We start from the raw sequence: 25,472 nt of genomic DNA on the forward strand, positions 1-25,472 counted from the left end.
AAGCATTGTTAAAGAGGGTTTTAAACCTCTGTTTGCCTCCATCCCTTGTGCTTTTGTTTGTCATGAAAACATAACCATGGCCTCTCAGGCAGGCTTTCAGCAGCCATTTACCAAGTCCAATACAGCTGTAGTTGCAGAACAGGATTTTAGACTAAGTTAGGGTGGGGGCGGAGGCAGAGATAAGGGAGAAAGCTGGAGGGTGTTTGAGAGGTTGACCAAGAACAAATGTTTGTCTGTTTATGGCTATAACATTTAACACAGGAGACGGATAATTTCACATTTGTGGCCATAAATAGCCTGTCATTATCGCCATTTGCTTGTTTATGCCCTTGAGTATCACAATATAACTGTAGGGTGGTATGGGGAAAGCAAATTCTGCCCGTGGTCTTGAACTCTGCTGGTTGATGGTAGAACAGCTGACTTGTGGACGAGGCCGTGGCGTGTGGTGATGTAATTTATTCTTGGCAGTGAACATCATTACCAGGTCCCAGCAGTGTCCCGTGTGAGCTTCGCCTGTGAGGGCTGTTTACTCACATTCTCTGGCACATAGGCAGGCATCAAAATAACACATGCGATGGGGCGTGGACTGCAGATGCCGGGAGGTAGTTTCTCTGCAAGGATAACTGAAGATCAGTTTCTCATTCCTTTACCCAGGTTTGAATTCAAAATTCAGTATGCCTTTCCTTCTGAGTTCCAGACAGGTAATGCCGCTGACTTCTTGCCTGGGATTTGCTGTCCCTCCTCGCTCCCTGCCTTGCGTGTTACTTGTTCCTCTGCATGCGCTTCGATGATTATACAGAAGCCTGTCTCACAGTCTGAATCAAGTTTCTGGTGACTGCCATGCATGCTTGTAACTCTTGAGTTATTGTCATGGAGCACAGAGCTGCTGGATTAAAATAGGGTGCTGAGCAAACAACTTGAGCAGTTCCAAAGCTGATGACTTAAGAGCAACGGGAGAGTCATTTGCTCGAACAGGTAGTAAAAGAATGCCATGAAATACGGGTTAATCGCATTCCTTACTGACTTGCTTTGTTCCAGATGTAACTTTCCTGCCGTATTCCTTTCCATGCCGTGCTGTCTGCCTGACTTTTAGTATTGCTGATTGTGTGATCTTTTTTTTGTTAGCCTACTTGAATTCCATTCTCCAGCTGCTCTGTTTCTGTCGCCCCCTTTCACAATCTCAAGGATATCCCAAAACACTGCACACCCAATGAATTCTTTTCTGCACCCTCAGCCAAACTCACTCCCACTATTCATGCAGAAAGTTTCCATTAACAACATTGAAAACTTCTTGGATGGTATGACTTTGGAAGGTTGAATTTGAAGGCAGAATACAGAGTGGAGGAATAGAGGTTCATGGCGATAGATCCCTTAGTATTTTGCCATGGAAGTCTACAGGGTGATTAAGGTGTATGTTGTTAGTCAAAGGAGTGAGTTCATGAACCATGAGGTAATGTTGCAGCTCTCTAAGACCCTGATTAGACCACACTTGCAATATTGTGTTCTGTTCTGATCACCTCATTGTAGGAAGGATGGAGTGCAGAGGAGATTTATTGGGATGTTGTCTGGACAAGAGAGAATGCCTTATGAGGATAGGTTGAGCTAGCTGGGGCTTCTCTCTTTGGAGCAAAGGAAGGTGAGAGGCAACTTGATAGAGGTGTACAAGATGAGAAACATAGATTGAGTGGACAGGCAGAGACTTTTCCCAGGATGATAATGGCTAATACAGAGGCATAATTTTAAGCTGGATTGGAGGAAAGTATAGGGTGATGTCAAAGGTTTTTTTTAAGAGTGGAGAGTACATGGAATGTGCTGCTGGGACTGTGGTAAAGGCAGATACTTTAGGGACTGCAAAGAAACTCTAATATGGGCACATGAGGGACTGGTTCGGTTGATCTTAGAGTAGGTTAAAAGGTTGACACCACATAATGGGGCCAAAGGGCCTGTGCTGTAACGTTCTGTGTATCGAATGGATCCAAATTCAATGGCAGATTTAGACATGGCATTGGTTAAACAATTGAAGGGAACTAGTGTTCTGGGCTGGAGATTAGATTCCGATTAGCTGATTATCATCTACCTCGGGATGCACTGAAGTTCTGTGTTCTTGTAAACAATATACATGGTAATAATAAATACAACAGTAATTAGTGACAAGCACAAACAGCAGAACGAGGCAAAGATCGTAATGCAATCAGTGCAAAAAGAAATCAAAGTCAAAGTAAAGTTTATTGTCAAATGCACATGTATATTACCATATACTATCTTGAGATTCATTTTCTTCCAGGCATTTACAGGAAAATAAAGAAATACAATAGAATCTATGGATAAACAAAGACTGACAAACAACCAATGTCCGAAATAAAAAAATAGTGCAAAAGAAAAACTAAGTACGTGAGTTGTAGAGTCCTTGAAAATGATTTCATAGGTTGTAGAATCAGTTCAGAAGTGGGGTGAGTGAAATTATCCACACCGGTTCAGGGGCCTGATGGTTTTAGGATAATAATTGTTCCTGAGCCTGGTGATGTGAGACATCAGGCTTCTGGACCTCCTGCCCACAGAATAACTGAGAGGTAGAAAGAGTCTGAGATGTGAGAGCAGTACCACTGAGTACTAAGAGACACCCCTTTCAAAGAGCCTTGGAGCACTACAGCACAGAAATGGGCCTGCGGCCCATCGCCGGCATGATAGCCTGATTCTGTGATCCAGTGAGTAAATTTCAGGCAGGACCCAGGGTGATCTCTCCTGTTCATTGAATAGTGCCTTTGGGTCTTTAGGCTCATCTGAGAGTGCAGATGAGATCTCACATTAATGTTTTCTGTAACAATAGTTCCATTTAATATCAGAATGTATACAATATACAACCTGTAATTCTTGCTCTTCACAGACATCTACAAAAATAGAAGGGTGCCCCAAAGGATGAGTGACAGTAAAGATGCTAGAACCCCAGGCCCCCCCCAGCCCCCCCTCCCACACACAAGCAGCAGCAAAGCGTCACCAATCCCAAGCAAATGATAGCAAAGCCCCCAAGAAAGACCATGATCTACAGTGTAACAAAAACTGATCATTCACCCAACAATTCCACATACGACACACTCTCTCTCCCCCTCTCTCTCCCCCCTCTCTCCCCCCTCTCTCCCCCCTCTCTCCCCCCTCTCTCCCCCCTCTCTCCCCCCTCTCTCCCCCCTCTCTCCCCCTCTCTCTCTCCCCCTCTCTCTCTCCCCCTCTCTCTCTCCCCCTCTCTCTCCCCCTCTCTCTCTCCCCTCTCTCTCTCCCCTCTCTCTCCCCTCTCTCTCTCCCCCTCTCTCTCTCCCCCTCTCTCTCTCCCCTCTCTCTCCCCTCTCTCTCTCCCCTCTCTCTCTCCCCCCTCTCTCTCCCCCTCTCTCTCCCCCTCTCTCTCCCCCTCTCTCTCCCCCTCTCTCTCCCCCTCTCTCTCCCCCTCTCTCTCCCCCTCTCTCTCCCCCTCTCTCTCCCCCTCTCTCTCCCCCCCTCTCTCTCCCCCCTCTCTCTCCCCCTCTCTCTCCCCCTCTCTCTCCCCCTCTCTCCCGCTTTCCCCTCCCCCCTCTCCCCCTCTCCCCCTCTCCCCCTCCCCCTCTCTCTCCCCTCTCTCTCCCCCCTCTCCCCCCTCTCCCCCCTCCCCCTCTCCCCCTCCCCCTCTCCCCCCTCTCCCCCCTCTCCCCCCTCTCCCCCCTCTCCCCCCTCTCCCCTCTCTCCCCCTCTCTCCCCCTCTCTCCCCCTCTCTCCCCCTCTCTCCCTCTCTCTCCCCCCCCTCTCCCCTCCCTAATAAAGGGGCAGAGAGGTGTCACAGAGCTAGAGGGGAGACTAACAACACATCAAATAAACAACTACGGAAGTCTGCAGATGCTGGAAATTCAAACAACACACACAAAATGCTGCTGAAACATAGCAGGCCAGGCAGCATCTATAGGAAGAAGCACTGACAATGTTTTGGGCCAAAACCCTTCGTCAGGACTAACTGAAAGAAAAGATAGTAAGAGATTTGAAAGTAGGAGGGGGAGATCCGAAATGATAGGAGAAGACCGAGGGGGTGGGGTGAAGCTGAGAGCCAGAAAGGTGATTAGCAAAAGGGATACAGAGCAGGAGAAGGGAAAGAGTCATGGGACGGGAGGCCTAGGGAGAAAGAAAGAGGGAGGGGAGCACCAGTGGGAGATGGAGAACAGGCAAAGAGTGATGGGCAGAGAGAGAGAAAAAAGGGGGGAATAAGTAAATCAGGGATGGGGTAAGAAGGGGAGAAGGGGCATTAATGGAAGTTAGAGAAATCAATGTTCATGCCATCAGGTTGGAGGCTACCCAGACGGAATATAAGGTGTTAAGGTGTTGTTCCTCCAACCTGAGTGTGGCTTCATCTCGACAGTAGAGGAGGCCATGGATTGACATATCGGAATGGGAATGGGACGTGGAATTAAAATGTGTGGCCACTGGGAGATCCTGCTTTCTCTGGCGGACCGAGTGTAGGTGCGATGTCAGCTCACTGATTGCAATGTTGAGAGTGGAGATTCTTCAGTGAAGCTCCATGGCATTGTGTTTACATCTACAGTGTGGCTGTCTGAGCCTATAATCTTTCTGATTCACGGAATCATGCTGCTGCCTTCAAATTTGCAAAGAACATTGAGCAACGCACACAAAACGCTGGAAAACCTCAGCAAGTCAGGCAGCATCTATGGAGGGGAATAAACAATGTTTTGGGCAGGACAGAAGGGGGCTAGAATGTGATCTTTGCATTGAGGGTTAAATCCTGGGAGGCAACTTTGAAAAATTCTAAGCTCGGACTGAGAATCAAAACGGGGAGATGGGAGGGGGGTTTTCTTCTAGCTAGTGGTTGGTTGAGGTTTGGAGCAAGTTGGGGTTGGGGGGGGTGGGGGTTAGCTGAACTTGGTGGAAAGTGCATATCCCATTGGGAGAAAGAAAGAACTGTGAAGTCTGATTAAAATGGTGGCAGTAATTTATGAATAGGAGCTGGACAGAGGGTTTTGGTGATTGTAAGTCAGTGTGTCATGTCACTGTAGGAACCTGAAATGACAGGAATTCCTATTGTCTGTAGGATTTAAAAATTTTTTGGACCTTCCTAACCTCTTTTTGGTGTTGAGTTTCTTGCCTCTCTGGCACCACACCCCAATGATGTTGCTTAAAGCACCTCAGCTGGTTCACATTTCCCTTTTGTAGCAATACCCAGCTACAATGACTCCTCTATTCTGACTGAGCTTTGAAGGTCATTTCTTCTTGTTCTGTTTTCATTGACATTGAACAAGCTTAGAAACTGAATCTGCATATTTTCCATGTCTGTACATGTTAACATATCACTTCAGAGAAATGAAGTTTGATATATTTTTCTCCATGAGCAATGATTTACCCAAGGTTGAAACAGTTTCAAGGTGGGTAGTTCTTTGCTAGGATGGTTACTTTAAGGCAGCGTTTCCCAACCTTTTTCAGCCGAACGCCCTCCTAAAGCATCTTAATACTTACCAACACCCCCCTAAAGCACCATCATACTTGCCAGTGCCCCCCTAAAGCACCATCATACTCACCAACACCCTCCAAAGCACCTTCGTACTCGCCAACACCCCCAAAGCAACTTCGTACTCGCCAACACCCCCCAAAGCACCATCGTACTCGCCAACACCCCCCAAAGCACCATCGTACTCGCCAACACCCCCCAAAGCACCATCGTACTCGCCAACACCCCCAAAGCACCTTTGTACTCGCCAACACCCCCCAAAGCACCATCGTACTCGCCAACACCCCCCAAAGCACCATCGTACTCGCCAACACCCCCCAAAGCACCATCGTACTCGCCAACACCCCCAAAGCAACTTCGTACTCGCCAACGCTCCCTAAAGCACCTTCGTACTCGCCAACGCTCCCTAAAGCACCTTCATAATTGCGAATATACTTTCCAGCACCCTCCACCCCCCCACCATAGTGTGAAAACATGTCTACCATATACTAACATGAGAAAAATGATTCTGCTTTAAATTTTTATTTGTCTTTAAACCTACCCTACACAGTACCTCTGCACTGTACAGCAGCTTCGATATCAATGTGATCCTTGAGCTTGATGGATTTTAGCAAGAGTTGAGATATCTGGTTCAAGTTGTGACAGCAAAAGCCTTATGTCCTGACAGATAACAATGTCCAAGCCATTTCTGTTTCTTGTGAGTATGTGGTTCTCTGCACTGAAGTCTCTTTCATTAGGGTAGGAGGATGGAAATGCAATGAAGAGCCATTTGGCTCTTCTCCAAAGACCAGGAAACTTCGTATGACAGTGTAGCCACATATCAAAAATGCCGATATTTTTGAAAAGCATTTTTGCTTCTTCATCATTCTGAATTTCAATAATTTTTTCTTGCAAGCTCTCTTCCTGTTCTTCCATCTTGCAAAGAAATGAGTTAATTACCCAGTCCAGAATTTCCAGATTGTTTAAATTCTTGAATCGAGTCTGAAAATCGTTCAGTGACTGCAAGTGTAAGCAGTACTCTTGCAAATCACTGCCTGTGAAAGAAAGTGCCATATTTTCCATGCAAGGGAAACTGTGAGAAAATTCTTCTCCCAGTGTTTTGCTTATATATTTCCAATTTTCCAAGAAAACTGGACACTGCACTTTTTGCCTGAATTAAATTGTAATTTTCATTCTGCAGTTTCATATTTAGAATGTTTGTCATACAGATTGGCTAGGTATGCCGCATCTCCACGTAGAAGTTCAATCTTGTTTCCCAAGCTAATGTCAACTTTGAACAAAAATTCAACCACAGTGTCAAAATGATCAAAGAAAGGTTTTAAGCAGCAGCTTTTTGACAGCCAAAGCACTTCAGTGTGAAGAGGCAAGTGTTCAGTCTCTTCATCATTATCTTGGCATAACTGGTGAAATATTCTGCTATTTAATGGATGAGCTTTAGTTTTGTTGATAGCAGGTATTACAAGAGTCACGCTTGAAAAAGTCGCTGTCTGGGGTTTCTGGCTATGACATGTTGACAATGAATTACACAGTGGATTGCAAACAGAATTGGAATTTTGTTTTTCATGAATGCCACTGAACCAGCATGGCAACCTGTCATATATGGTGCTCCACCTGTTGTACAAGAAATCATGTTCCTAATTGGAATACTTTTGTCCTCATTATACATTTTGAGCTCGTTGTAGATTGATTCTCCTTTGATATGTTTTGAACTTTTTGCAAAAGAGAATCTCTTCATAAACTTTTCCATTTTTGATAAACCATGCATATGCCATTAGCCTCATTAGCCTTATTGACTCAGTTAAATTGACTCATCCAGTTGCATCCCAAGTTCCACACACAAAATGCTGGTGGAACGCAGTAGGCCAGGCAGCATCTACAGGAAGAAGTACAGTCGACGTTTCAGGCCAAGACCCTTCGTCAGGACTAACTGAAAGAAGAGATGGTAAGAGATTTGAAAGTGGGAGGGGGAGGGGGAGATCCAAAATAATAGGTGAAGATAGGAGGGGGAGGGATGAAACTAAGAGCTGGAAATTTGACTGACAAAAGGGACTCAGAGCTGGAGAAGGGGGAGGATCATGGGATGGGAGGCCTAAGGAGCAAGAAAGTGGAGGGGAGCACCAGAGGAAGATGTAGAGCAGGCAAGGAGTGATTGTGAGAGGGACAGAGAAAAATAAGGGGGAAAAATAGATAAATAAGGGATGGGGTAAGAAGGGGATGAGGGGCATTAACAGAAGTTAGAGAAATCAATGTTAATGCCATCAGGTTGGAGGCTACCCAGACAGAATATAAGGTGTTGTTCCTCTACCCTGAGTGTGGCTTCAGCTTGACAATAGAGGAGGCCATGGATAGACATATCAGAATGGGAATGGGACGTGGAATTAAAATGTGTGGCCACTGGGAGATCCTGCTTTCTCTGGTGGACCGAGCGTAGGTGTTCAGCGAAACAGTCTCCCAGTCTGTGTCAGGTCTCACCAATATAGAAGGCCACAGTTGTGGCCTTCTATATATTGGTGAGACGTGACGCAAACAGCCTTCTATATGTTGGTGAGACTAGAGTAATAAACACAAAATGCTGTAAGAACTCAGCAGGTCAGGCAGCATCTATGGAGAGGAATAAACAGTAGATGCTTCAGGCCAAGACCCGCTTCAGGATGAGTCAATAATCATGACATCTTTTAGCACTGAAAAGGCCATCTAACTCATTATATCTCTGCTGGGTTTTTGAAAGAATGAATTGGTCTCACTCCTTGGCTTATTTCTTAGAGCTTACAACATTTTCATTATTAAAATACTTGTAATTCTCTTCAGAAAGTTACGTTGATTGTGCCTCCTGTGTGTTACTCAGTCAGAATGGCGTGCTGTGGGGTGTTACAGTAATGCAGTGGTTAACATAAGACTACATGATCACCAATAGGGGTCTAATTCCTGATGCTGTCTGTAAGGAGTTTGTCTGTTTGCTCTATGACCATGTGGGTTTACTCCACAAGCTCCAGTTTCCTCCCACATTTTAAAGATGTATGGATTAGTAGGTTAATTGGTCACAAGGGTGCTGGGCTGAAAGACTGTTACAGTGCTGTTATCTCTTTCTTAAAAAAATGTAGCCACCCTCCACCTTTCCCTTTGGTGTTTTTTTGTCTCAAATTGGTATCCTCAAGTCACTTGAATTTCGAGTATAACTTTTCCCAATTCATTCTATTAAAAATCCTTCTCATCTATTAAATCTTCTTTACCACCTTAACAGGTGTCTAGGTAGCATAATTACTGCCACTGCTTCGCACTGTAGGTCGATCCTGACCTTCAGTGCTGTCTGTGTGGAGTTTGCATGGTCTCCCTGTGACTATATAGATTTGTCCCCAGGTGTTCTAATTTCCTCCCACATCTCAAAATTGTGCTGGTTAATGAATTAATTGGGGGCTCCAAATTACTTCTAGTATAGTGAGTAGTGATAGAATCGATGAACAGGAGAGCTCATGGGCACGTACGAGAAAAGTGTACAGGAAAGTGAGGAGAGGAGTGGATTGCTGAAAGAGCCAAATGCCCTCTTGTGCAACAAGAATATATGAAATACGTACCTTGTTGACTTTCAAAGTTGGAAGTAAATTTATTATCAAAGAATGTATATGTCACCATATACTACCCTAAGATTCATTTCTTTGCGGGCATTCATTATAAAATAAAGAAATAAATTAGAATTAATGCAAAACTACACACACTACATACACTGGCAACCAACCAATGTATAAATAAATAATACTGTGAGCTTGAGTTGGATAGTCCTTAAACGCGAGTTCATAGTTCAGAGTTCAGGTGAGTGAAGTTATCCATGGCAGTTCAGGAGCCTGATGTTTGAAGGGTAAGAACTGCTCCTGAACAGGATCATTTCTTCATTGTGGTGTCACATCTGAATAATTCATCCCTAGTAAATTTTTTCCAAGTGTTGCTGACACAAAGTAATTATGTACTAAAACAAATTATTTAATTATAAAAATAATAAATCCTACATATGCTAGTCTATTCTGATTGGAATATTGGGCTTAGTCAGCTACTGTAACATTGGAGTTGATCAGTCCTGCTAGGATTTTTCTGATATTCAGTTATCCATAAACATTAGAACATAGAACAGTACAGGTCAGGAGCAGGCCCTGTGGCCCATGATGCTGTGCTGAATTAATTAAGCTACAATCAATGCTCAATTGGAAGGCAAATCTCCATCACAGTCCATCATAGGAAAAGTCCTCCCCACCACTGAGCACATCTACAAGGAGCACTGGCACAAGAAAACAGCATCCGTCATCAAGGACCCTCACTGCCCCCTCTCCGCTCTCTTCTCACCTCTCCTTTGGGAAGCAGATACAGGAGCCTTGGGTCCCACACCATCAGGTTGAGGAACAGTTATTATCTTTGAACTGTCGAGCTGCTAAACCAATGTGGATAACGTCACTCATCTCAAAACGCATGACATTTAATAGAAAGGGAAACAGTTAACACCTCAGCTCCAAGAGCCTTCATCGGAAGTTGTGCGTAAATTCCACTTTGGAACAGTCAGACGGACTCTGTTTGAGGGAGAGGAGCCTGAAGGTGCACAATGTTTTAGGGACAGCTTCTTCCTCTCTGCTATCATATTTGTGAACAGTCCACAAACACTACCCCACCGTTTTGCACTACTAATATTTTTTATAAATGCAGATGCTGGAAATCCGCAGCCACACACACAAAACGCTGCTGGAACTCAGCAGGTCAGGTAGCATCCATGGAAAGGAATAAACAGTCGCCATTTCAGGCAAAATCCTTCATCAGGATTGAATATTTATTTTTATCAATAAGTAATAAACATTTTATATATATACCATGATGCAAAATGACAGAATTTACATGTGTCAGTAATGATAACCCTGATTCTGTCAGTAGAATGTTTTCCCCTTTTCTTTAATGTTACTTAATAGTGGAGGCAGCAGCCAAGTATGTGGATTTCAAATATAGGAGTTAATCATTGAAAGATTCTAGTTCCCAAATATATATCCTTTTAACTCATTAATTTTCAACTTGTGTTTCTGTCGAAATCCTCCCAGAGGGGCAAGACCTTGTGTATTTTCACACAGCACTACAGCGGGCATTTACCCTCTGAACTTTATTCTGCTTCCCACAGCACCACCCCAAACAAATGCCAAGTACACCTTCCTGTTCAGTTATTCTGTGTTTTTAATTTGCAGCTAATGCTCACCTCTGCATCCTGCTTAGAGTTGGCCTGTTCCCAAATTTGAAAACTTCAAAGCTCTTCCCACGTTTCCAAACTTTAGTGTGTCACTTAGCAATCAGTATTGTTAATTTTATCTCAGTGTTTCATATTCATTCTATCTTGTGGGGCCCTGTCTAGAACTAAATACCTGTCTGCATTTCTTTCTTAAGTATCACTTGACAAATGTTAAATCTGGTTATCAAACAACCCAGGATGGGAACAGGCCAATCAGAAATTATAAACCCTTCTCTTCCTCTTGGTCTGTTGAAATTTTGTGGACTTTCATGCAAACCTGGGTCATTGTAGGTTAAGAGTAACCCAAATACCATCAGGTTCAAAAATAGTTATTTCCCTTCAAATATCAGGCTGCTGAACCATTTGTGGATAACTTCACTCATCTCAACACTGACCTGATTCCACAACCTATGGACTCACTTTCAAGGACTCCACAACTCATTCTCTCAGTGTTTTTTATTGGTGAGGCCAAATTTGGAGTATTGTGTACAGTTCTGGTCACCGAATCATAGGAAAGATGTCAACAAGTTAGAGAGAGTACAGAGGAGATTTACTAGAATGTTACCTGGGTTTCAGCACCTAAGTTACAGGGAAAGGTTGAACAAGTTAGGTTTTTTTTTGGAGCGTGGAAGGTTGAGGGGGGGACTTGATAGAGGTTTTTTAAATTATGAGGGAGATAGATAGAGTTGACGTGAATAGGCTTTTTTCATTGAACGTAGGGGAGATTCAAACAAGAGGACATGAGTTGAGAGTTAAGGGGCAAAAGTTTAGGGATAGCACGAGGGGGAACTTCTTTACTCAGAGAGTGGTAGCTGTGTGGAACGAGCTTCCAGAAGAAGTGGTAGAGGCAGGTTCGATTTTGTCATTAAAAAAAAAAATTGGACAGGTATATGGACAGGAAAGGATTGGAGGGTTATGGGCTGAGTGCAGGTAGGTGGGACTAGGTGAGAGTAAGCGTTCGGCATGGACTAGAAGGGCCAAGATGGCCTGTTTCTGTGCTGTAATTGTTATATGGTTATATGTGATTACTATTTTTATTATATCTGTATTTGCACAGTTAGTCTTTGTGTAGATTTTCATTGATTCTGTTGTATTTTTGTTCTACTGTGAATGCCTGCAAGAAAGTGAATCTCAGGGCAGTGTGAGGTGGTGTATGCGTACTTTGATAATAAATTTACTTCAAACTCCAGCAAACAGTGAGATTATTTTCTTTTCTAAATAGAAATTCTGTAGGTTTTTTAACAAGGTCTTATTTTCATTTGTTTCTAAGCTGTATATTCCTAGATGAATGGGAGAAATGCAAAATTCTAAACATTATCCAGTTATGCTGTAGCTGTGAATTTAATGTATCGGCTAGAATTTGGTGGAGTACAAGGCTGATGAAAGAGAATCTGGTTCATAGTTCATCTGACTTTAAGTGCCCAATGCTTTGTTATTCAGTAGAAAATTGTGAATTGCATATTACAGTAAATAGATTACAAAACGTTCAGGGTTTTGGCATATCTTGTTTACTCTGGATTAATGGAAAACTAGACTTGAGAAGCTGTACTGAAATCCTTTATATAAACCAGCTTTTGATGCCTTTCCCCGGTCATCTGAGCTGCAAATTGGTTCATCGTTGAGGTGTCTTTGCAAACTTGCTTGTGGCAATTTTCCCCCAATAAATGAAGTTACTGCCCAGTGCTTGCTGAAATTTGGTTTCAGCAACTTTGGGAGATGTAATAATTGAAACTGTGCTCATCCTAGTGGATGATCTTTAAGGATCTGGGGAAAGAATCCTGATCTGGAGTCTCCCTCAACCAGAGCAGTTAACTTGTGGTTTACAGATTTTGCAGTAATTTCTTCACATGCCGTTGCTTCATTTAACTAAGGTAAGAAGCCAGGGGGATAGTGAAGGTTTCCAGATAAAAATAAAGATGTCTTAAATGTCATATTAGAAAGCACAGACTTAAGAGATTTTTATGTATCGCAAGCTGATAGAGTTGTTAAGGTCTAAGTTGTTAAGGCCTTCATTACTTGGGACTGAGTTGAAGAGCTGCAAGGCAGTGTTGCAGCTCTGTAAAACACTCGTCAGACCACACTTGGGGTATTGTCTTCATTTCATTTTGCTGCATTGTGGACACGATGTGGAAGCTTTAGAGAGGGTGCTGCCTGGATTAGAGAGCACGTCTAATAGAGGATATTTTGATCTCTGTGAAGCACTGAACGGGCCTCTGTAGCTGTGAACTCATGGTCGGGGACACTGCAGTTCATGTTCCATGTGCTTTTGTTTATTTTGTTTTCCTACTATATGCACGATTTGAACCGGTGCTCAGCTCACTCCTCCACGAGGATTACTTCAGCACTGAACTGGCTCTGCAGCTGTGGCCTGCAATCAGTGGTGAACTGGCTCCAAGGCTGCGGGCGGAGTTCCATGGATTCCGCACTTTGTGTTCTGTATGTTATTTGTTTGGATGATTTGTTCTTATTTTTTGTACATTGTGTGTGTGTTTTTAATGGCTTCCATTGTGTTTCTTGTGGCTGCCTGCAAGAAGACAAATCTCAAGGTTGTATACAGAATACATACTTTGATAATAAAAGTACTTTGAACTTTGATACATCTAAAGGAACCATAATGAAGCACGCCTTATGATGAATAACCCATTGTTAATTTTTCTCCCTGGCTTTGCACTTGAAGTATGTGTACACTTCTCAACCTTACAGCCTCCAATCTGATAAGCAAGTCTCTGCTCATTCCAGTGGTTTTGATGGTATCACACTGTGTGAACGTATCATGATTTCTACATTAATTGTGCAGCCTGAGAATATCCAGCATTTTGTGCAGTGGTTTCTTAGTCAGATGGTCATGAATGTTTACTTTCTAGGTGCACAGTTCTGGAAGCCTTTGTGTTCTTAGACTTCTGTGTTTAAAATAAATCCTGGCAGCCTTTCAGCTGTCTGCCAAAATGGTTCTCATCAGGAGTGTTTGTAGTTTTCAGAAGCCTGGGCTTGAGTACTTTGATATATAGATGTAATAAATTATTCTGTTTACGCTGCGTGCACTTTCAGTCCACAGACATTGCTCTTTGTTTTAATGATTCTTGAATCATGTTTTTTTTATCAATGTACCATATATACTGATAATCCATACAGATATTTTTAGTGTAGGAACTTTGTGGATACATGTTTAGTCTGAAGCTACGCACCCATATTGGTAATTCTGTTGGTTTTCCGACTTCGGAGTTCCCATTTTCTCTCTCTCTCTCTGCAAGTTTTAGATTGCACTGTTTCAGTTACAGCTTTGGTGTTTTTCTCCTTCCAGAGGTACCTTGACGTCCAGCCATTTTTGGTCTTACCCACTAGATATTCCAAACCAAAACATGAGCTAGTAAACCTTTCTGACACAGATACTGCAGATACTGGAAATCAGAGCGACACACACAAAATGGTAGAGGAGGGCAGCAGCTATGGAGGGGAATAAAGAGTCGACGTTTTGGGTCAAGACCCTTAATTGGGGCTCAGTGTGGTGGTTGCCTTACTAATTATAGCCCTTTATGGTGGGCTAATTCTTTAGTGCTATTGAAAGTCCATAAGTTGTTAATCCTTCAGTGTGAATTAGTATACCGAACTTATCAGCTTCTGATACATTAATTCATTGAAGCTACAGGAAGGGTCAAGTTCTCTAGAGTAGTGGCAAGAAAGCAGAAGAGAATTATGCTTTCAAACTTGAGTTCAAAATGGTTAAACGTTAGAAAAGCAAGAACTTGTTAGAACTACAGCAAGAGGAAACATTTTGAAGTTCTTAGCCGACACTTAGGCAGGATGAGTTGATTTACGGAAAATAAATTTACTAAATGGATTTATTGGAAATCATTGAGGCTGACATCAAACTAAGCCTATGTTTTACCATGCAAGTCAATAATATTCAAAATTCAAAGTAAATTTAAAAGTACGTACATATGCTACCCTGAGATTTAATTTCTTGCAGACATTCACAGTACAACAAGAAAATACAATCATATCATTGGAAAAACTACACACAATGAAACACAAATAACCAATGTGCAAAAGAAGATAATATGTACAAACGTAAAAATAAAACAAATAACAAGTACACAAGACCGTGAACTTGAGTTGTAGACCGAGTCCATGGGTTGTGTTCTGTCCAGTGTTGTGGTGAGAGAAGTTATCCACACTGGTTCAGGAGCCTGATGGTTGAATGGTAATAGCTGTTGCTGGACTTGTAGGTGTGGGACGTAAAGCCCCTAAACCTCCTTTCCAATGATGGCAATGAGAAGCGAGCATGGCCTGGGTAGTGGATGGTCCTTGATGATGGATACTCCTTTCTTGTGGCAATGCTCCTTGTGGGTGTGTTTAATGGTGGGGAGGGTTTTTCCTGTAATGAATTGGGCCTTTTGTAGACTTCTCTGTTCCTGGGCATTGGTGATTCCATACCTGGCTGGGATGCAACCAGTTAGCATACTCTCCATTGTGCATCTATAGAAGTTTATCAAAGTTTCACATAACATGTTGAATCTGCACAAACTTCTAAGGCTTAAATAAACAGACTAGTAAAAACGTGTAACCCCTGTCGATTCATTTATCCCCATGGCTTTGAGAACTGAGGGATACTGAGTGCCTGCAGCACCATTGGATGCTCTGAAAGAACGCAAGGCCACAGGTTGGCCGTTCTGATGGCACATCACCAGTGAGCCTGGTTTCATCCCGACTTCCACTGCTCTCTGTGTGGAGTTTGCTCGTTGGCTGCCATAAAAAGCCCCGTTGATGAAGGCGAGTGTAGAAGAATCGGGGGGATTGTGATGGGGAAATCTTGGTTCTCTAGTACAGCAGAGAGAGATATTAGAGAGGATGAGTATGTATTAGTGGTGAGATAAAGGGATTGATGGAGGTGGGAGAGAATTGGTATATAAATGGGGGATAGGACCATTGAGTTGACTGGACTTGGGTATTACAAAATATGTGCAACACATACAAAATGCTGGAGGAACTGAACAGGTCAGGCAGCATCTATGGCGAGGAGTAAACAGATGATAGGCATGCTTGAAAGAGACGTCCTGGAGTTTAGCATTCAAAGGTCAAAGTTAAGTTTATTATAGTAAGTCATACTCTCTGTGCCCACTTTATTAGGTACATCTGTACTCCTCGTTAATGCAAATATCTAAATAGCCAATCATGTGGCAGCAAGTCAATGAACGAAAACATGTAGACATGGTTGAGAGGGTCACCTGCTACTCGGACCAACAACATGTTGTACCTTCAAGTGGATGAGCTGCAGTACCCCCTGTACCTAATAAAACGGCCGCGGTGTCTGCTATCTTGAGATTCATTTCCTTGCAGGCATTCACAGTAAAGCAAAGAAATACAATAGAATCAATGAAAAATTACACATAAACACAGACTGACAAGCAACCAATGTACAATCGAAGACAAACTTACAAATACAAATAATATAAAATAGTATTGAGAGCACGAGATGAAGAGTTCTTGAAAGTGAGGCCATAGGTTGTGGAATCAGTTTAGAGTTGAGGTGAGTGAAGTTATGAACCTGATGTTTGAAGTGTGATATCTGTTCTTGGACTTGGTGTGTTAACTAAGGCTCATATCTCCAGAGTGTGCTTAAATCCAAACCCAATTACCTGGTTCAGACTGCTAACGATGACCTCAACTTTCCTCCAGTGTAATCGATGCCTTTTCTTTTCCAGCCCCAAGAAAGGGAAGCATGCATCGGAGTGAACAACCAGAGTTATTTCTGTGATACGGGACACTGTTGTGGAGAATCACAATGCTGTAACTACTATTATGAGCTTTGGTGTAAGTATCGACCACCTCGTGTTCACGCTAGGAGCAGTTAGTTACCATTGCTAGGATTTTACTGTGAGCTTAATTTTACTGATGTGTGAATTGTTACTGCACCTGAACTGTCACCTTTGTTTACTGAGAATCTTCGGTATTATCTGATATGATAATCAGATTAAATAACATTCAGACTAATTCCTACAATGCCATTTGGATATCAGAATCGTGTTTTATTATTACTGACATTCTGTGAAGTTTGTTATTTCATGGGATTACTATAGTACAGGACATTAAAAACTACTATAAGTTGTAATAAGTATAAATATAGTACAAAAGAGAAGTTGTGAGGTGGTGTTCCCGGACCATTCAGAAATTATATGGCAGAAGGGATGAAGCTGTTCAGGAATCATTGAGCATGGGTCTTCAGGCTCCTGTAATACCTCCTTGATGGCAGCAATGAGTAGCGGGCATGGCAGAGATGGTGAGGGTCCTTAATAATGGATGCCACCTGGGCAAGATGTTCTCAGTGATGGGGAGACTTGTGCCTATGAAAGAGGTGGCCATGTTTACAGCTCTTTGCAGCCTCTTTCGATCCTGCACATTGGAGTCTCTGTAGCAGGTGGTGATAACAGCCAGTCAGAATGCTGTCTGTGGCACTGCATCTCACTGGCTGCTCTCCATAAAATGTACCCCTGTGATTGTGGCGTTCCCCTGGGTGGCTGAATAGTCCAGCACCCTTGGGAACTGAGCATACCAGACTGCAGAAAATTCTGAGCCACAGAAGTTGCTTCCCTGCTGAAGAGAAGAGCTTGAGGTGTAGTGGGACAGTCGTGGGAAGCAGGAGGCTAAGGAACGATCTGTAGTCTGGTGTTTCCATTAGATGTACAGTTGGCTGAGGTTTCCAAAGTTGACTGTGGATTAGTACAGATTGTAGTTAATTTTTGATCTTGGATCTTAGTTAGAACTAGTTAATAAGTACACATTTGGAGTAAATACAAAACATGCTAGATCACAAGGGTAGCTGGACCATAGAATACGAGATGAGAGAAAGCTTCAGTCTGTAGTTCTTAAATATCAAAGATCACTTTCATTTCTTGGACAGTTTGAACCTTTTTTTTTTTATCCACAGCATGCAGATTAGTGCTGTTTTAAGTGTTCCTGCCTCACTCTCATTGTACCAGTAAAGCTGTTTTTGGATGGTTCGATTGGAGCAGTTGAACATTGAAGCAGACTATAAGCCTTTAAATCCAATGCACTCACCAAAATTGGTACTTACTTCTCATTGGCTATTCCATTTGCTTTAATATACTGCTCAATCCGTTCAGTATATAAAATCCAGTTATCTGTTGTGTAATCAAGCGCCTCAGTATTTTCAATGCAGCCAGCCATTTCTGCTCTTTTTATATATAATTATTATCACCCAGTACTCATCGTTTTCGAACCTGTGAATTCTTCCATTTCCTGACTTTTTTAAAACTGGACTGTCTTTGCACATGCTACGCTTTTTACTCGACCAAATCTTCCTGCCTTTTTATTTTAACTCTAGAACTTCTTCCTGTGCTTCCACAGGTAGGTAGTCATCTCAGGTTTGTTTTTAAAAATGCCTCATCGCCGCTGTTATGTTTTGTAGCTCCAAAACATTAAACCAATTAAAAGAAAGACCCAGGAGTCCGAAATGTGAGTCTGACTTGGGTTTTTATACTTTAAGCAAGGCGTGCACGTATCACATGGCGGCATGATGACGTATGCCATTCATGTACTCTTACATATAACCCACAATGCGTTACGGAAACAACGAAAATGCTTACTCAGACAATATATTTACAATATTACTGAAATATTAAATATGCAACATTTCAGCTTGAACCAGTCTGGTCATTGCCCTCAAACCTCTTCAAAGACATTTTTCACCCACAGAACTGCTGCTCACTGAATATATATTCTTTTTCACACCATTTTCTGTAAACTGTAGTGACTGCTGTGTGTGAAGACCCCAGGAGATCAGCAGTTTCTGAGATACTCAAACCACCCCGTCTGGCACCAACAATCATTCTACTGTCAAAGTCACTTAGATCACATTTCTCCCCCATTCTGATATTCACAGTACATATATTTAGAACATAGAATAGTATTGCACAATACAGGCCCTTCGGCCCACAATGTTGTGCTGACCCTTAAACCCTGCCTCCCATATACCCCCCCACCTTAAATTCCTCCATATACCTGTCTATTTCAGCATATATAACCCTGAGATTCATTATTATGCAGGTATACTCTGTAAATTCATAATAGAATAATAATCATAATAAAATCAATGAAATACCGCATCAACTTGGGCGTTCAACCAGTGTGCAAAGGACAACAAACTGTGTAAATACAAAAAGAAAACAATAATAATAAATAAATAAGCAACAAATATCAAAGACATGAGATGAAGACTCCTCGAAAGTGAGTCCGTAGGTTATGGGAACAGTTCAATGGAGGGGTAACTGAAGTTGAGTGAAGTTATCCTCTTTGGTTCAAGAGCGTGGTGGTTGAGGGGCAATAACATTTCCTGAACCTGGTGGTAGGGAGGACTTTATCTGTGATGCACTGGGCCATATTCACCACTTTTTGTAGGATTTTCCATTTAAGGGTATTGGTGTTTCCATACCAGGCTGTCACGCAGCCAGTCAATACTCTCCACCACAAAGTTTGTCAAAGTTTTAAATGTCATGCCAAATCTTTGCAAACTTCTGAGGAAGTAGAGATGTTGTCATGATTTCTTCGTAATTGCACCAGGATAACACTGAGGAATTTAAAAGGCAAACACGAGGAAATCTGCAGATGCTGGAAATTCAAACAACACACACAAAATGCTGGTGGAACACAGCAGGCCAGGCAGCATCTATAGGGAGAAGCACTGTCGACATTTTGGGCCGAGACCCTTCGATAATCTGCTCCTTAGTCTTGCTGGCATTGAATAAGACATTCTTGTTGTGGCACCACTCAGCTAGGTTTTCAATCTCCTTCCTATATGCTGATTAAACACCACCTTTGATATGGCCTGAGATAGAGGTGTTGTCTGCAAACTTCATTGTGGCATTAACTCATACAGTCCTAAGTGTAAAGCGAGTAGAGAAAGAGGCTAAGCACACAGCCATGTGTACAGGTTAATGGTCTCTTGGACTTTGCTTGATCATCTGCCAGTCTTGGAAAGGAATCTCTAAATCGAGCGTCTGCCACCCATGGATTCACTTGTGAAAGTCTGAAGGGACATTTAGCTCCTGGAACAGTGGTAAGGGAGAATGTGTCGGGGCAGGTGTAGCGTTCAGTGCGGTTGCAGGTGGAAGTGGCTGGAAGGGGTATCAGTGGGGAGGGGGCGAGTGGACGAGGGAGTCACAGAGAGGGCAACCTCTGCAGAAAGCCGGGTTGGGGGGGGGGGAGGGAAGATGTACCTGGTGGTGGTGTCCCATTAAAGCTGGTAGAAGCTGTTGGATGCAGAGGTTCATGGGGTAGTAGGTGAGGACTAAATTGATTTGAGTTTGATAAGCACCTGGTCCTTCTGTCCTTATTAAAACACTGAGTCTCTGTGCGGTTTAGTGGTGGTTGTGGATTTAAGTTGAGTCATGTCAGAACAGCTGCCTGTTGTTGTCATTTACTTCTTTTGTATCTGCCACATTGTTGAACTCTAAATATGCAGTGGAGAGGCATCTCTTTCACTGAGAAACTCAGACTGAGGGAAAGGAAATCTGAGTAGTGTTATTCATTGTACAGCTGTCAATAATTGATGGGATTTAAAATAGTTATTTGCCCACAGCCTCTGTTCCCATTTCCTTGTGTGTCATCGGGTTCAGAGAGTTTAGTTTCTATTCTGAGTCCGTGACATGGTTGACTTGTTGCCCGCTGACAACAACAGGGAGGCTGAGAAGTCCAACACACTGCTGGGCATTGAGGTCATGTAAGCCAGACTGGATAAAGATGGTACATTACCCGATTCAAATGGTGTTGGGGAAACCAGGGTTTGTGGGACTGAAACTGTTCACCCTCATACTGATATCTTCTTGTCTTGTTTTCCTGCTTGAGTCCACCCATCTGGACATGTAAGACTGCAGGTGCTGGAAATCTGAAGCAATGCACGAGATGCTAAAGTGTCCCAGCATGAAATGTCAGCTGTCCATTTCCCTCCATAGGTGGTGCCTGGCCTGCCGGCTTCCTCCAGCATCTTGGTGTGTTGCTCCTGATGATTGTAAGCCCTCGTTCGCTGGTGTACTTCTCCAGCAACACAAGCACTAAAATACCAGCTCACGCAAACACAGCAAAGCAAATAAGCTCTACAGGCCAGTAGGCTGCATTGTAACTTCTAGTGCTCAATTATCCTACATCTGTCAATCCTATAACAAAGAATTTGTTCTAAATTACTTGTGGAATGTGAAGTCAACGCAGGTCAAAGCTACTGCCAAATAGCATAACTGTCTGGATGGATTAGGGCTCTTTTGTCTTGTTGCCATCTCAGAACTTGATTCTTCGTCCCTTTTGACCCGATTGCATCACATTCATTCAATCACCTAGTTCCCAGAAATGCTCAAAGGCATTTTTCTTGCGTGAGGAAAACAGGTTGTTACCAGTGTGGTACAGACCATCTTGGCGTCATAGAGTTTCATGGCACGTAAAGAGGCAAGGTACAATAAGAGGAAAAAAACAAGGGCAGATGGAGAGCAAAAAGGTGAGATAATGCTTATTATACTCACACTGAGTATAATGTTCTGGAGTGATTGTTGGAATCACCCCTGTTTCTAACTTCCTATTCAAATAACCCAATACGAAGTGGTCAATTTTAAAATTCTCCCAGACTGTGCCTGAAGAAGATGACTTAAACTGAAATAGATGATAGGAGGCAGAAGAGATGGCAGAGAAAATATTACCTACTTCAAATAGGAAGAAAATGAACTAATGATTGACAAGGAATCAGACGAGGTGTCTTAAATCTTTCGAGGAGCTTTCCATTTACTCACTCTCCTTTCACCAGATTGCTCGCCAATTCCTTTTTGAAATTTAGTACCGTTCTCCTTTTACCATTCTGAGTTCCATCTCATTAAAACTTGTCGTCACCATTCCCTGCTACTTTAACGTAAGTCTGGGGCGGCACAGTGTATAACCACTGGAGTAACACTCTCCGACGCCAGCAGTCGTTTCTCACTGCTGCCTGTAAGGAGTTTGTACGGTGTCCCTGTGACCAGGTAGATTTCCTCCTGATGCCATGGTTTCCTCCCACTTTTCAAAAGATGTTAGGGTTAGTGAGTTGTGGGCACACTGTGTTGGCACCGGAAGCACGGTGACACTGGCAGGCTGCCCCCAGCACAATTCTCAGGCTGTGTTGGTCACAAACGTTCCACTGTATGTTTCGATATACGTGTGACAAATAAAGCTAATGTATGACTTCCCTGCATCTTTTCAAATCTGTTGATAATGCTGAGCACCTTTATTCGCTGCTACCAACATCTACTCTAGTTCAGAGATTTACGCTGGAGCTTTTTGACTGCCCACAAAATCAATTTCTCTCATACGGGAAGGTCCATTCTAGGCAGGAATAATTTCCATTGGCTGCAGCAAGTTATTTTCATTGCCATAAGCCCTGTTTGGACAGGAAGTACAGTGTCATCTAATTCAAAGGCAGTAACAACTACAGCACAGACTAATTGTTAAAGCTTCTTGGAGGACGAAAGGTGACTTGTTAGCGGTGCACGAGATGAAAAGATGCGTGTAGAGTGGACTGCCACCACCTTTTTGGCCAGGGCAAAAACGGCTGTTACAAAAGGGCATGATTTTACGGAGTTAGCAGGAAAATGGAGGGGATGGCAGAGTTTTACACACAGAGCTGCGGGTGTTTGGAACGCGCTGCTAGGGGTGGTGGTGGGGGCAGATACATTAGGGACATTTAAGAAACTCTTAAGATAGACACATGGATGAAAGAAAAATGGGGGCTGTGGGGTAAGGGAAGGTTAGGTTGCTCTTAGGTTAGCACAACATTGTGGGCTGAAGGGACTAACATGCTGTACTGTTCTGTGTTTACAATGTGCATGTCAGTAAAAACAAAGAACTTGCATTCACTAGCACTTTTAATGATTTTGAATTCTCCAAGGTGTTTTCACTGACTAAAAAAACTTTTGAAGTGGTGTCCTTTTGGTGATACTGGAAACAGCCAGACTATGCACAGTAAGGTGGCAGCATAGAGAGACGTCAGAGAGAGGTGGCAGCCACATAAAACCAGGCAGATGTCGTCAGAAGGTTCAGTTGTTGTTCAGACCAATTATCAGAATGGGGAAGAAATCTAATCTAAGTGACTTTCACAATGGAATGATTGTTGGTGCCAGACAGGGTGGTGTGAGTATCTCAAACCGCTGTTCTCCTTGTTAAGGAGGGAGGTCAGAGGAGAATGTCCAGACTGGTTCAAGCTGACAGGGAGGTGACAGTAACTCAGTAGCCACATGTTATGTGGTGCGCAAAAGAGCATCTCTGAACATATCAAACCTTGAAGCAGATGGGCTACAGCAGCAGCAGACTACACTGGGTTCCTCCTGTACCTAATAAAGTGGCCACTGGATTTGGATAGACTGGTTAATGTGACCTTTTTCGGAGCTGTTGAGCATTTACTCCTGACAAAAGTTGGATAAACATCTGGTGCGGTAAATTTGTAGAATTTAAGCTCCATTGCTCAATGCTGTAATCAAGAGTGGTTGCTTTTTGGTTGACCTGCAGCACCTGGTGACCTTGTGATCTTCATCCTGGAGGCCGATGTCAGGCTGTCTTTCTGGAGGGTGAACCCTCGCAAGGCGGCAGGCCCCAATGTAGTAACTGATCAGACTTGGAAAACTTGTGCTAACCAACTAGCGGGAGTATTCAAGGACATTTTCAACCTCTCGTTGCTACAGTCAGAAGTTCCCATCTGCTTCAGAAAGACAACAATTATACTAGTGCCCAAGAACAATAATGTGAGCTGCCTTAATGATTATTGTCCAGTAGCACTCACATCTACGGTGATGGAATGCTTTAAGAGGTTGGTCATGGCTAGAATAAACTCCTGCCTCAGCAAGGACCTGGACCCACTGAAATTTGCCTATCACCACAATAGGTCAACAGCAGGTGCAATCTTAGTGCTCTTCACACAGCCTTAAATCACCTGGACAATGCACACATCTATGTCAGGATACCGTGCAATGACTATGGCTCCGCATTTAATACCATCATCCCCACAGTCCTGATCGATAAGCTACAGAACCTGGGCCTCTGTACTTCTCTCTGCAACTGAATCCTTGACTTCCTAACTGGAAGACCACAATCTGTGCTGATCAACTGGCAATCAACACTGGCGCGCCTCAGTGGTGTGTGCTTAGCCCACTGTTCTACTCCCTCTATACCCATGACTGTGTGTCTAAGTATAACTTAAATGCTATCTGTAAATTTGCTGATGATACAAGCATTGTTGGCGGAACCTCAGATGGAGACGAGCGGGCGTACAGGAGCAAGATATACCAGCTAGTTGTGGTGTCGCAGCAACAACCTTGCACTCAACGTCAGTAAGACCAAAGAACTGATTGTGGACTTCAGAAAAGATAGGACAAGGCAACGTGAATGAATCCCCATAGAGGGATCAGAAATGGAGAGAGTGAGCACTTTCAAGTTCCTGGGTGTCAAGATCTCGGAGGATCTAACCTGGTCCCAACATATCAAAGCAGCTATAAAGAAGGCAAGACAGCAGCTATATTTCATTAGGAGTTTGAAGAGATTTGGTTTGTCAACAAAAACACTCAAAGACTTCTACAGATGTACGGGCTGCATCACTGGTATGAGGGGTGGGGGTGAGGGTTCTGCTGCACAGGACTGAAAGAAAGCTGTAAAATTAGTCAGCTCCATCTTGGGTACAAGCCTTTGGAGTATCCAAGGCATCTCGAAGGAGTGGTGCCTCAGAAAGGTGGCGTCCGTTATTGACACCCGGCACCCATCACTCAGGGCACGTCCTCTTGTCATCGCTACCATCAGGAAGGAAGTACAGAAGCCTGAAGGCACACAGGAACAGCTTCTATCCTTCTGCCATCCAATTCCTAAATGAACAATTGAACCCATGAACACCATCTCGCTTTTTAAAAATTATTTCTGTTTTTGCACTACTTTTATTTTAACTATTTAATATATGTGTATATTACTTACTGTAATTGATTTACTTACTAACATTTTCTATATTACCTTGTGTTGCATCACACTGCTGCCAGTAAGTACAGAAATATCACAGCATATGCTGGTGATACGAAGCCTGATTCTGATTATTGTGAAATCAGTTCCAGAGAGCTGAGGTTGTTGTGTCTACTTGTGTGGGAAAAAGAAAATGACTAACTGAAGGGAAAACCAGAACTTGTTTGTCCTTTTAAATGCCTGGAGGGGAAAAAAAGAACCTCAATCAAGTGCTTATTTTAAACATCCTGTGCGCAGGGAGATTTGCTGAGTCAGTCTGCTGATGCGCACGTTGTGAAGGACAGCTGTCCAAGCAAGGCCATGTGCTTCCGAAAACATGATCCGTAACCTGGGCTCCTCTGCACACCAGTAAACACATTTCTTGCGACTAATTCAGTGAAACTGAAAGGCTCCAAATGTTTCAGAAGGTTGTGATGCATTAAATCTGGCTAACTGATCCTGTAATAATTCAACTATCAAGTGGATTACATTGCTAACATTCTTTCCTGGAACTCTTTGATTATTAGACTATAAAATAATGTGCACATTTAAAAATAGTTTTTCCTTGCCCTGCCTGACTTGTGAAGTTCCATGTCATGTCCCTTGTATAACTTAAGGAGCTACTCTGTGAGGTTGTTGACTAGTTTCTTTTAAAGTATTCACTTTCTCCCTTCCCATCTTGCATGCACCCATTTCCTTATCGTTTCTCAATCTGTGCTTATGATTCCCCATGTTCCTGTTGAA

General features: G+C 43.0%; 1 protein-coding gene across 3 annotated transcripts in view; it reads left to right on the plus strand.

Moving 5' to 3' along the window:
* Positions 1-25,472, plus strand: part of wbp1la (WW domain binding protein 1-like a) — a 119,994-nt gene that overhangs the window by 80,716 nt on the left and 13,806 nt on the right. Inside the window, exons 1-2 of one of the 3 annotated variants that reach the window (XM_073026921.1) lie at positions 450-701; positions 16,427-16,535. In XM_073026921.1, coding sequence (XP_072883022.1) covers positions 675-701; positions 16,427-16,535 — 136 coding nt within the window. In that variant the 5' untranslated portion in view covers positions 450-674. Of the gene's footprint in view, positions 1-449; positions 702-12,300; positions 12,596-16,426; positions 16,536-25,472 lie in introns of those variants that run through there. The other 2 variants (XM_073026922.1, XM_073026919.1) reach the window with 2 other exon arrangements.

This window comes from Hemitrygon akajei, chromosome 23, assembly GCF_048418815.1.
Source record: "Hemitrygon akajei chromosome 23, sHemAka1.3, whole genome shotgun sequence".
In the NCBI taxonomy this organism is placed as follows: Eukaryota; Metazoa; Chordata; class Chondrichthyes; order Myliobatiformes; family Dasyatidae; genus Hemitrygon; species Hemitrygon akajei.